The sequence below is a fragment of the Hipposideros armiger genome, unplaced genomic scaffold, assembly GCF_001890085.2.
Source record: "Hipposideros armiger isolate ML-2016 unplaced genomic scaffold, ASM189008v1 scaffold_6, whole genome shotgun sequence".
In the NCBI taxonomy this organism is placed as follows: domain Eukaryota; kingdom Metazoa; phylum Chordata; class Mammalia; order Chiroptera; family Hipposideridae; genus Hipposideros; species Hipposideros armiger.
In genome coordinates this window covers 2,417,352-2,429,697 of record NW_017731356.1, presented here as the reverse complement: position 1 = coordinate 2,429,697, position 12,346 = coordinate 2,417,352, and the positions used below count along the sequence as shown (strand labels likewise).

The 12,346-nt window shown below is 39.4% G+C and overlaps 2 protein-coding genes across 3 annotated transcripts in view; both read left to right on the top strand.

Moving 5' to 3' along the window:
* The window catches only part of KIFAP3 (kinesin associated protein 3), a 117,224-nt gene extending 108,987 nt beyond the window's left edge, over window positions 1-8,237 (top strand). The window contains exons 20-21 of one of the 2 annotated variants that reach the window (XM_019647695.1): window positions 3,778-3,850; window positions 7,778-7,865. In XM_019647695.1, the coding sequence (XP_019503240.1) occupies window positions 3,778-3,823 (46 nt within the window). In that variant the 3' untranslated portion in view covers window positions 3,824-3,850; window positions 7,778-7,865. Of the gene's footprint in view, window positions 1-3,777; window positions 3,851-7,777 lie in introns of both variants that reach the window. The other variant, XM_019647687.1, reaches the window with a different exon arrangement.
* Window positions 8,238-11,559: 3,322 nt separating this feature from the next.
* Window positions 11,560-12,346, top strand: part of SCYL3 (SCY1 like pseudokinase 3) — a 24,511-nt gene continuing 23,724 nt past the window's right edge. Inside the window, exon 1 of the mRNA XM_019647655.1 lies at window positions 11,560-12,295. The gene's annotated coding sequence lies outside the window, so the exon portion shown is untranslated. The remainder of the gene's footprint in view (window positions 12,296-12,346) is intronic.

Below are 12,346 nucleotides of genomic sequence, written 5' to 3'. Positions count from 1 at the left end.
AGGGAGGGAGGGAGAGAACCTGAATTTGAACACAAAAAGTTACAAATTACAAAGATCATGAAGAAAGGACTGTCATGAAGAATTGTCTGCTATAACAGTTAGAGTAAGGATGCCCAAGAACTATAGGTGATAGAAAAATCTCAATCAGTCTATAAAATATAATATAAAAAAGTAAAAAGGAATAGAAAACTTAATGCAATGATGACATAATATGAAAAATACCAACTATAACATCTCTACATTAAAATAGACTCTGAACATGGGTTAAACAACAGATTAAGATGTATAATGAGAGAAGTGTAAATCGAATGATATTAGAGGACTGTCAATGAAATGGATTTTCTTTACTATTTGGAATAAATTGTGACTGCTTTACACATGCTTCCCTCATCATTAGTACAAATTAGTTTTTACCTGAGGCATCTCAGTATAGTAAGTAAATTTAAAGTATTCGTCCCCAAGGTGGTGTTTTTCCTCTTAGAACTGACAGGTCTTTTTTTGAAAAAAAAATGTTTATGAATAATTTCCACAGAAGTACTTAAAATACTATCTCCTACTACTCACATCATTTGCCCTTGATTTTGGGAAAATATATTACTTAGTTTGATTCCACTAAAAATATGATTCTTTAGTATTCTGTAGCCGTTTAGTTTTATCATAATAAAAGGAAAGTTGATAATGATGCATATAAAAGATTAAGAGTAAAAGAAAACTCAGTGGAAAATGACAGCTAGACCTGATATCTGTTGGTGAAACTTACTCAGCTACTGCTTAACTGTTCATTTTCTCGGTAATACAAAGGCTGAAGTCCAAAGCAGTAAAGAACACCTTTGAGCAGCCTAAAATATGTACTTATTACAAATAGATTCATAGGGACGAGAGGCCATCGGCAGGTTCCATGAAAACCAGCATCTAGTCTACAGCAGTGGTCCTTTCACGTGCACGTCCAGCACGCTCTCGGGCGTCCGAGGCGACAGCATCTTCTAGCGTTTTCCACAGGCCCCGTCACAGAACTTTCTTGTATGTGAATGCTAGGTATTCCTATTTAGCTCTAAGTAAATTATTTCACCTTTGTGAAATGAAGACATCGATTAGATGAGAAAGCCGTGGAAGCCACATTCTCGCCATGTTAAATATGCTGAGAGTGTAAATGTGAGAAAGCTGGCGTTCCAGCTCTGTAAAGCGCATGATACTCAGCGTTAAGACAAGCTCTCCATCTAGCGGCCGGTCTGTAGATTACCAACATTGAGATCTCGATTTAATCGTCACTGTACAAACGTGAGGTGTCATTTTATAGGCATTATCTCATTCAATCGACACTTCTCTTGTGAATACACATCAGGCTATCAGGAAAAATTGCTCGCTCCTGCCAGAACCGTCCAGCCGTTGCCCCTGAAGCCAGAGGCAAACTGCTCCTGCAGTCTGAGCTCATCTGCATGCAATACCACAGTTATCTGAGGAAGCATAGCCCCACAGGAAAGGGGCAAAAAATGTTTCATTCCCAATTAACTATAACTTCGAAAATTTTCAGCCAGTTTTGAAATTGTTTCCCTTTATTCTCAGTTCCCAAACTGTAAAGATATAACTAAAAACCCGATTTTAAAAGAAAAACAATATGATTATTTTGCCATGAAATGTAGCATCTTTGATCATTGTTGTTTCTGCCAGTGCCTCCACAGGCTCGCGTTGCTTCACAGATGGACAGCCGTCTTATCCTCTGAAATGTTCCCCGTGCTTTTGCCTCCCAATGCTCTTTATTACCACAATTATCCTTCTAAAGCACGGAAGTTAAGTCACTCCCCTTCTTAAAAACCGTTGACAACGCTCCAGAAGTATAAGTTCTTAGCTTGGCATATAAAGAACTTTCAAAATCTAGCCCTAACCTCCCTTTCTTTCTAGCCTTATCTCCTGCCTCTTGCTTCTGTCATCAACCTAAGACTTTAACCCTAAGAAACCATTCGCTGCTTCAGCCCCTCGTGCAGCCCTTTGCTCAGGGCCCCCACTATCAGGAAGCCCTCTCTCCACGTGTGAAGTCCTGCATGTCCTTAGAGATTCATCCACCCACACAGTCATGGGTGTTTTGAATTGTCAGATACAGCGCTAGACGCTTGTGATATTACCATGAATAACACAGCCCTCACCCTAATAATGCTTACTTTCTAGTAGGAAATGAAAACAAAAATGCAAGCTATAATGTCAGGAAGTGACGGATGTATTAAAATCAAAGTGTTTTTTATGAAGACTCTCTAGCCCCCAAGATTCCTCTGCAACGATTTGCACGTACCTCTAATATGCTCTCATGTATTAAATAGACGGTCCTCTCCCATTCTTCTGTAGCAATTTATGAATATACTAGGGTAATCCAACACCGTACTATCATCAGAATTTTGGTTCCGTGTTAGTTGCCTCCAGCCCATGCAGGGGCCATGTCTTATTTATCATTGCCTTCCTAGCAGCACATCTTTTTTGTTTTTAAACAATGACTCTCAGCACTATCCAAAACACACTGTAGTGTAATGGTAGCACAATAGTGTCATGTACTGTTTGGGTGGGTGGGCGGATGGATGGATGGATGGATGGATGGATGGATGGATGGATGGACGGACTAAGGATCACTATTATAGACCTAAATTTTCCATGGCAAATCATACTTGATCTGAAATTACTCTGGTAATCAATTTATAACCTAACTAGAAAGGAAGATAAATGTACTGATTCCTATCCTATGATCAGTATATTGACAAAATGAACTATCCTAGAAAACTATTATCACTTCGTACAGTTTTAGAAATCCTGGGAAGCTCCCTTCAAAGAAAGCCTATGTTATGTCCTTCACTTGACGATCTTACAAGTATTCCAGCTTTCAGCATTGTCTGGTGGATCACAAAGATAGGTAGTCAATAAAAACCACTGTTCCCAAATTTTAAATTTATTATCAGAAAGGATTTTGTCCTAGGTGGAATAGAATCCCTAAAGAAGCACCCAAAGTAAAAAGAAGAAATTCAGCGTGTTTGGTATAAGTGAAAATTTCATGTGTGTCTATGTGTATATACACACACATATACATTCAATGTCAGCGACTTTGTGGTGATGACTTTAAAAAACTTGTTTAAGATCAAAACAGTTTTACAGTTTTAGCCTACATTGATAGAAAGTCAGAAGTAGGATCTCATTATAGTCTATACTGGTTTCAGACCACATCATAAATAACACAGCACTTTCAGCTTCTTCATTTTGAGAAAAATAATGAAAAAAAATGAAGTTATTTTAGAGACAAATGAGATGGTAAAGTTTTTAGAGGCCAACTCATGAGAACTGATTACATGAAAGTTGTAAAATAGTCATATTAAAGAATTCTTCTACTCGTGTGGTTCCAGAGGATAATTCCAGGACTAACAGAATGGAGTCCTAGATCAGTAGAACAAAGAATTTTCTAACAGTTTGACATGTCCATAAATTCAGTGAACTGCCTGCACAACACAGTGGGCACTCCATTTCTGGAATGTTCTGACAAGCAGGATAGATCTGACAAGGACATTAGGATTGAAGTGTGGACTAGATTACTTCTGAAAACATTTCCAAGTCAAAGACTCCATGAGCCTATGCAAAGAGAAGTTGGCTTGAATTTGTTCTTTTGTTTCTTTTCGTAGCATCCATTTATATAGTCATTATTTACTCTTGCCTCCATTTTGCTGACTTGAGAATTTCAGAGAAGAAAAAGACTTATGTTGCTTTTATCTAATTTTAATAAAATAATGATACTTTTCACTTATGCAGCACTTTTCATCCAAGGATTTCAAAGTGCTTTACAAATGTGCACTAATTTAATTAAGCCTCCCACACAGCAGAGGTAGGTGAATTCTCCCCTCCCTGCAGGAATGTCAGCTCTGGCACAGGCAGTTTCCTAAGAACCTCAGCGTGTCTGGGGCCTCTTACTGGCTGCCGTCCCCCTGGAATGTGCTGCATGGGAAGCGTCACTTGTGTCTGGATTTTTTTTCTCCCCACTCCGATCATCTCAAGTTTGGAATTCGAATGAATGCTGTTAAAATGCTGTTTGGATCCTGGTACATATTACAGAGAATTCAGTGTTCTGCTTGGTTGAATGCTAATTATAGTAGATTTCTAAAGGTTTTTGTTTTTTGGGTGTTTTTTTTAAAATAAAATCTAGGTGTAGTTTTATGTTTGTTGTTTAATTTTAAATATAAATTTTTATTTATGAAGAATTAGTCATTTTCCTTTCTAGGTACCCCAAAATCATTGTTCTTGAGACATAAAACTTAATAACAGATATAGTTTGGGGGCCTTACCTTTCTTAGTTGCCTTTTCACAACAAACAGTAGTATCCATTTGCATTAAACTAGAATTATATATTTTCAAGGAGAGAGCTTCCATTTTGATATTTTTGTAATTTAAAGGCCCATAGTATGATACCTAGACATTGAGGATGCAGGTTAAATGACACTATGTAACTAGCCCTGTAAAGAAAAAGTGGCCTAGCAATGGCCACTTTCCTACAGGAAAAGCTGTAGAGGTAAGACCCCCGGGAGGAGAACATGTACATACAGAGACACACATGCAGCCTCGGGTTCAGCTCCCATGTAAATAGCCAAACATACACATTCCTATCCAAAGCAGAATGACCACAGGGCAAGAGCAGGTGCCTGTATCTCAGCCCAGACCCCCTTCCCTCTTCGGGTCCCTGGGGAGGGCACACAGGGCCTGTGATGCTGCGTAAGCCTTAGTGGATCAGGGAAGCACAGTCTTGGCTACAGCCCTTCTCTTTTGTATTTATGGTTTTTATCCCTTTCCAGACAAACTTATCTAATGAATCCGTCTTCTTCTGTTTAAAAGAAAACTTACTACTCGGCGCCCCTGGTTTTGAACCAGATTCAGCAGTAATGTTCCTACATCCTTATCCCAGGGGAGAAAGTAGAGTAAATGTCCACATGTCCCCAAAGAATACCCTTCTCCAGGTGTTAGCATCCTGAAAAGTTCAATTTTCTCACTCTGTGAGAACCAAGTAAGAGATTAAAGAATGAAACTATTCGGTTTTAGAGTGAATTTTATTTAAAAGATATTAATGGTATGGATATGGTTGATCAGACTGAGGACTTAACGTGAAAGTGCCATCCGAACTGGCCATCATGTTTCAGTCTTTTCTTTAAACAGCAAGTTCATCTGTAATACACAATGGGTAATTCCGGAAAAACTCATTTTAAGAGTTGGCTTCAAATTGTCTTCCTCCTATGCAAGTGTAAGACATTTTGTCCAAGACACTGTAGGGCAAGACACACGTCTCTGCATAAGTAGGACTTGATCACAGTAAACTTGCAGAAAGGTCTCGGTGACATCTCGCTGTCACTGGCTTGGGCTGCAAATTGTTACCAAACATGTGACTGACATTTTAAAAATAAAAAACCAACATAATACCCAGGTTAATTTCCAATGAAAAGTATACCCATCACACAGGTCAGATAATGCCTGTTTATTCTTTACCCTGTTGGCAATCCACATGGGAAAACGGCCCTCAGAAGTTTGCTTGTTGGTCATAGAAATAAAAATGCAACGTTTTGCCGTTTGAATGTATAATGACCTCAAACTCTCAGAACCTTTCCTCAATGAGGACAAGCCTGCCAGAATGGTCAGGTGCTCCTGGCGGTATTACAGGTCACCCCAAGGGACCACTTGGGTTGGTTCTGCGAACATGGCCTCTGAGGATCTTCGTGTGAGCCAACATGGCTGACAGACTCCGTTCTGAGGATCACCTTCCTTTAGGTAGAATTACAGTCATGTTGCTACAGTTTCCGCTATGAGATGTTCTCTTTTGAACATCTAATAGCAAGTTTCAGTAATAGTAATAGCGGGCTGCGTGTTTTTTTTATTGCTCTGCTCTGTGCTTGTTGTTTCCACATTCTTGAAAGAACTCTCACTGTAGCCCTAGGATTGAGATACAAAGACAAAACGACCGAGTTTAACCTAAATCTGACGCTATTGGGTCTCAAAAGAGATGCTAAACAATGTAAGGCAGGGCTAAAGGCAGGTAATAAATAGAAAGATGAAAAAACGACTTGAAATCCACAACTAGAGAATCAATCTTTATATAGCCAAGACTTGTTAGGTAAATGCATATTTGTTAGCCTTTACTTCAAGAGAAAACTTTTCAACAGCCAACCTTTCCTCTAATTTTAAACTGATGCAGCTGTGTATCTTAGCTCATGAAGTCCATTAATTTCTGAAACATCTTTAAAGCCACCTCTAGGGTAATTCCCTCCATCATAAAATTTAATTTTCCCATGGGACCAAGGTAGGAGGGGTGTGCTTGTATTTTGCCATTTTAAGATCAAATTCAGACTTAAAAATTTCAGCCAACTTTCAGAAATTATAGACACAGTTTTTGATATAGAAGGAGCCTAAACAGTTTGAATTGTTCAGGGTCACTCACAACAAATGCCAACCTGAGAAATTCCCTTCCCAAGAGGTAGAGTCACATGACTGATAGGCCCTACATGTATTATGATTCTTTACATTTAGTGTTAGTTTCTATCGCAGTACGTGTGTACACACACACACACACACACACACACACACACACACACAAATTATTTAAAACCTTACCGTTTTAGTAGTTATTTCTAAAGTGTTTTAATCTCATTTGGAGTTGTGACAGGAAGTTAGTGCCAGTATGAACATGTTTTTAATCATATTGAGATTTTGCTGATAAAGCAAAAAGTATCCTTCCATCTAATATGATCTCAAATAATCTTAAATCATTTCAATGTATTTATTTTTTCAGAGCTTACGTCATACACCATTTCCTTTGACGGGAAATGCGCTCACCAGCGCCCCCTGCATGAGCTATGTATGCATGAGCACGTTACAGCTGCCATGTTTGCCTGGCCAAGTAAACAGCTTGTCATTTTGCTAAGTGTTGGGTAATTCTCTGATTCTTCCAAAGCGCTTTGGAGAACAGATTCTCTTCTAAATAATTGACTAAGAGATGAAAGAATGATTTTTTTAAAGCAGTAATCAGCGTTCATCCATCATCAAGATACCTCTATAACTAACTGAAGGTTATCTTTGGGCTTCTGTTATTTCCATAAAATAAACTGAACCAAAGTGTATAATTATCTTGCTGTCACTCAAAAGAAACATATACTATTTAGTAATTTCTTTTTGCATTGAGGAGTCAGAAGAAGGATTGGCAGATCAAATCTGGCTAACTTTGAAATTTTGTAAAATTTCCTTTCTTCTTCTTTAGTCATGTGCTTATAGTATGACTTGGCCCTGCATGAAAGTTTACTGCTAAAAATTAAGATGCATGTCCTTACTAATAGTGGACTAATCCTATATCTTAATACAAAAGAGATCTTATTATAAACAGCAAAACTCACTTTTCTACAGTTTTAATTGTATCACTCCCTAGCAACATGTTTCTGATAATTGCTAGCATGTAAAATTTTTTCACATTCTGGCATAAAAGCCATATATGAATGTAATTTATTTAAAACTTTTCTGATCTGTCCTCTTTGTCTTGAATATGGTACCTGATGACAGAGGTTTCCAACATTTCTAACACACATTGTTAGAAGTAAATATTTATTATACTGTATTAATTTTCAAAAGAAAAAGCATTAATGATAGCCACCCACATGAGTCACTTTTGCTGCTAGGAAGAATTTTACAGGAATGACCTGTAAAATTCCAGGCCATTAACTTGACCTACATTGTAGATGTGTGATGAAGAATGTAACTTAACTATTTCTGTGTCTCTTTTTAGCCTCGGAATGGACGGCTTTGGCCAGTCAGTTGGCATTCTCGGACGCCCTGCCACAGCTTATGGGTTCCGCCCTGATGAGACTTTCTACTATGGCTACGGATCGCGATGAAGCCATCCCTTCCCATCTGTACTCTCAGCCTAGAAGAAATCTGTGTGGTTGGGTTAACTTTGAATCTTGGGTTAATAATGCATGTTGACACTATTGTGGGTCTGTGTTTCCTTTTTTGTTTGTTTTTCATGTTGTTAGCTGCAGATTAACTCCACCCCTTCTGTCCTTGTTCGGCACGTGGGTGCTTGACACTGTTCATGCCTCAAACCCCATCTTGACCCTCAGTAATATTCCCCACGAGACTCAAAAGTGACTGCTATAAAGCAACTAGACTGGAAAACAAACACTACATTATGTACATTCAGTGACTAATTTAATTTCTATTAAAAAGAAGCATAAAGTACAAACGAATTAGCGAAAAGTCATGTGTTTCTATTTAATGTGTTTCATTAGGAGTTACGTGCTTATTTGGGTGCATATAAATTTTTTCCTTGTCCTTTTTCCCCCTTGTAATATGTGATACCTTTAAAATGTATAAAAAGACGTCACCTTTTTATTCCATGCCATGTGCCTGAAAGGTTGCTTCCCAAAGTTATTAACTCCGAGTCTTCAATTAACAATGGAACATGTGCCATAAGTTACGGTACATATGAGTAGAGTCTCTTCAGCCACTTGAATTCACGTATTTCTGATTTTAATATAGAAAACCAGGAACATCGATTAGTATACATAAAACTACACTAGTATTGGGCATTTAAATGTTATGATTTATGAGATCTAAAGTATGGAACTAAGGCACAGAATTTTTCCTCACTAAGATAACTCATTTCCCTTTTGTGCATGTTTTTATAAGATAGATTTAGGTAGTAAGAAATGGAAAGGCATTATAATTAATAATGAGTTTTGAAAATAACTCAGTGTTATAATATTGAAATTTTACTTAAAGCAAATAAAGTAACTATAATTTAGAGATATTTCCTTGGGCACTTGCTATAGAAGGAATGCCATGAGGCTTTTAAGGGAATACGTAGCTCAAAGACAAGACTTCCGTCCTTGAGTTGAAAATCTTATTGATCTATTACATGACTGGCTCAATTTGGATTTTAATCATAGAATAGTAGAGCCAGAAAGGGGCTTTGAAATAATTCAATCCATCTACTTATTTGCAAAACCAATCACATAAAATTTTTAAATATACTCAACAGATGTTTTTTAAACTACCTCCTATGTATAAGGGAATATATGATGTTCCTTGGGGAATATGTGAATCTAAACTATGTTTTGTGTCTTTGAACTTACAACCTAATTGATCATCCTGGAAATATACACTTGTCTTAGTTTCTATTTGAACCATAGAATATTAAAGCTGGGAAGGACCCAAGAAGTAACCCTGTCATATTCTTTCTTTTTCGGTTGAAAAAACTGGCCAGGAGAGGTTAAATGATTTACCCAAGCTTATCTATTTGGTCAGTGACATAAGCTGTTTTCATGCTTCCCATCCAGTAACCTTACTACTAAATATCTCGCATTATTACTTGTCATATGTACAAATTGTAAATACACATAAGTGACATTAATAGAACGATAAAGCAAACATTCTATAGCTTAACTTCCCTCATTACAAAGCGATTTAGGAAGATCATCTTATGAAGTGCTAACACATAGTCCTCGACACGGGTTAGCTGCTATTATTATTACATTATCTTGTTTTGTTTTTCCATAGGATTTTCTATTACTTGAACTTTCCTTTGTTCAGTTATGTGCTTCTTGTCTGTCTGTCCCCCTAACCATACCTTCTTAAGATGGGAGCTCTGTGAGAGCAGGCAATTTGTCTTGTTTGCTGTTTCCCTAGTTTCTAGAGCGGAGGCTGGTAACAGTTAGTTCTTATATTTACTGAATGAGCAAAGAACGAATGTCAGGAAAACCTTTGAGGAATCGGGGAAATGTAGGATCATTTAGCTTGGATCCTGCTACACACACGGTAACTTGAAACGTATATGTTGGTGGTGGGGCATAACTTTTAAAAAATTAAACACTAAGCTACTAGTACTAAGCAATAGCACATCCTCAATCATTTAATAAAAAAAATGAATTATTTGGGCCCCTCAAAAAACACACTTTTCTGCAATGATGATATCTTCTTCCTTTTTTTAGTGGTCAGCACAGTGCATGGCACAGAAAAGATAGGTGTTAAATACTTGTGGAATAAACATAGTCTGTAACATGAGATTGTAAATTCTAGAATATTTCTATAGTTACAGTTTACAAAGCAGGACAGTATTTCTTACAACATGGATGTTGTGGTATCTGTGGTTGACTTTACACTTCTTCAGCATAGACAGTGTGATAGTCTGTGTGGGCTAATTCATTGACGGTACGCCCTAGAAGCAGCTCGCATACCAGAAATCAGGAATCCACACCCCAGCGGTAGCTAATAAGTATCATACCAGAGAGGCTACATTCCAGAGATGGAGCCACAAATACTTGAAGCACCTTGATCTCTGATGATACCAGATGTTTTCCTACTTATCATAGTGCGTGTCAGGAATGAGTTCTTATTGGCAAAGATAACAGCTTATTATAATGACAAATACTAGCAATGAGGTCTCAAAAAAATTCAAGGGAGGTGAATTGGCTAAAATATTTTAGAAAATGCTCTCTACTCCTGAATAAATGGAGTCTAAACATTCAGGGAGCCCTCTCAGCCTTTGGAGATGCCATCGGAGGCTTCATCCCGAATGGGCCTGGCCCTACCACTGGTCTGGGAGATTTCTGGTGGCCGGATGCCGATACTGAGGATGAGGATAATAATCCTGCCTCTAGCACTTGTACTTCTGCTTCTCAGCTTTCTAACACAAGATGGTGGCTGGAGCTGCTGGAACTGCACTCTCCAATATGGTAGTCACTGTCCACATGTGACCACGGAGCATGAAAATATGGCTGGTCCAAATTGCAAAAAATATATATCAGATTTCTGAAGACAGTACAAAATGTAAAATATCTCAATTTATTATACCGAGTGCAGCAGTTCTCAATCTTCCTAATGCCGCTACCCCTTAATACAGTTCCTCATATTGTGGTAACCCCCAACCATAAAATTATTTTCGTTGCTACTCTATAACTGTAATTTTGCTACTGTTATGAATCGTAATGTAAATATCTTTTTGTTTTCCGGTGGTCTTAGGCGACCCCTGTGAAAGGGTCGTTTGACCCCCAAAGGGGTTGCGACCCACAGGTTGAGAACTGCTGACTGAGTGCATGTTTAAATGGCCATCTTCTGGATATACTGTGTTAAAGCAGAATATTAAAATTAACTTCTCTTTACTGTTTTTAATGTGGCTACGAGAACATTTAAAATGACATTTGGCCCGAATTCTATTTCTATAGAACAGTCCTGACTTAGTACAGAGTTCGGCCTTCATCAGGCTTATAGGACGGATTGAAACTATTTGTGCCTGCCTCCTAAAAAATATTTGATTATTACATTTCTGAATAAGGGGCAAAATTTGGTTGGCTAGTTGCTTGCATTTAACCTGGTGAAGAAATTGTGGGCTCCTTACTCATCTTCAAGTTTCATCTACTGTTATCGACCAGAAAGAGCCTAAAAGTTTTAGGTGATCGAGTGATTTAGGTCACCTGTCAACTGTGAGGTTGTAGAAGTATTCATCACTACTGCGCCCATGCAGATGGTAACACGGAAATACAGTTTACTTTGAATCATGTAGTTTTAAAACTATTACGTATCTTTATTTTCACAACATTCTATTAAGTAGAAACATTAATTATAGTTCCTATTATTAGTAGTTCCAACTTGACTCGTCGCTGAATTAAAGGTAACTCCAGACCTTCGGCCTTAATGGCTTCAGCTGGAATCACCGCGACCTCAGCCAGCTTCGGCCGCCGTTCCGCACGGCTTCGGCCCACGCGGCGCAGCCAATCAGGGCTGCGGGATGAGCGACGTCTCCCGAAAGTCGTCGCCGATTGCCGGACTCCCTCCTCCGCCCCGCCCCTTTGCTATGTGTCAGAAGCGACCGGGGGCCATTTTAGATTCGGGCGGAACTCAAACGAAAACGGGGGGCTAAAAGCCTGAACATTAAAATCGAGACAAAGTAGCGCGCTCAGCTCAACAGCTAAGAGAAGGGGCATCTTCACAGCCCAACAGGCTGCTGGCGGCAGTGAGTGACCCGCGAGGTGGGCACCGGCGCCCACACTCAAGATGGCCCCGGCCTGAGAGTCACCTGTGCGGCCGCTCTAGCTCGGTTCCGGGTTCGTTCGCCTCGGGGCCACAGGCTGGGATTCTGTCCGGTTTCCGGACCCGCCTCTATGGTGCCGGAGGGACCCGACCCCCGAAGATTGTGGGTGTAGCGGTCCGAGCCTCACGGGGGAGGCGAGGGTGGTTGGTGTCAACAAGGGGCGACGAGGGGCTCGGAGCCAGGACCCTCGGCCGCCGCCCCGCCGCCCTCCGGCAGGTAACAGGGAGCCCGGCGCAGCGTCCCCGTCGTGCGGGCCTGGGCCGCGGG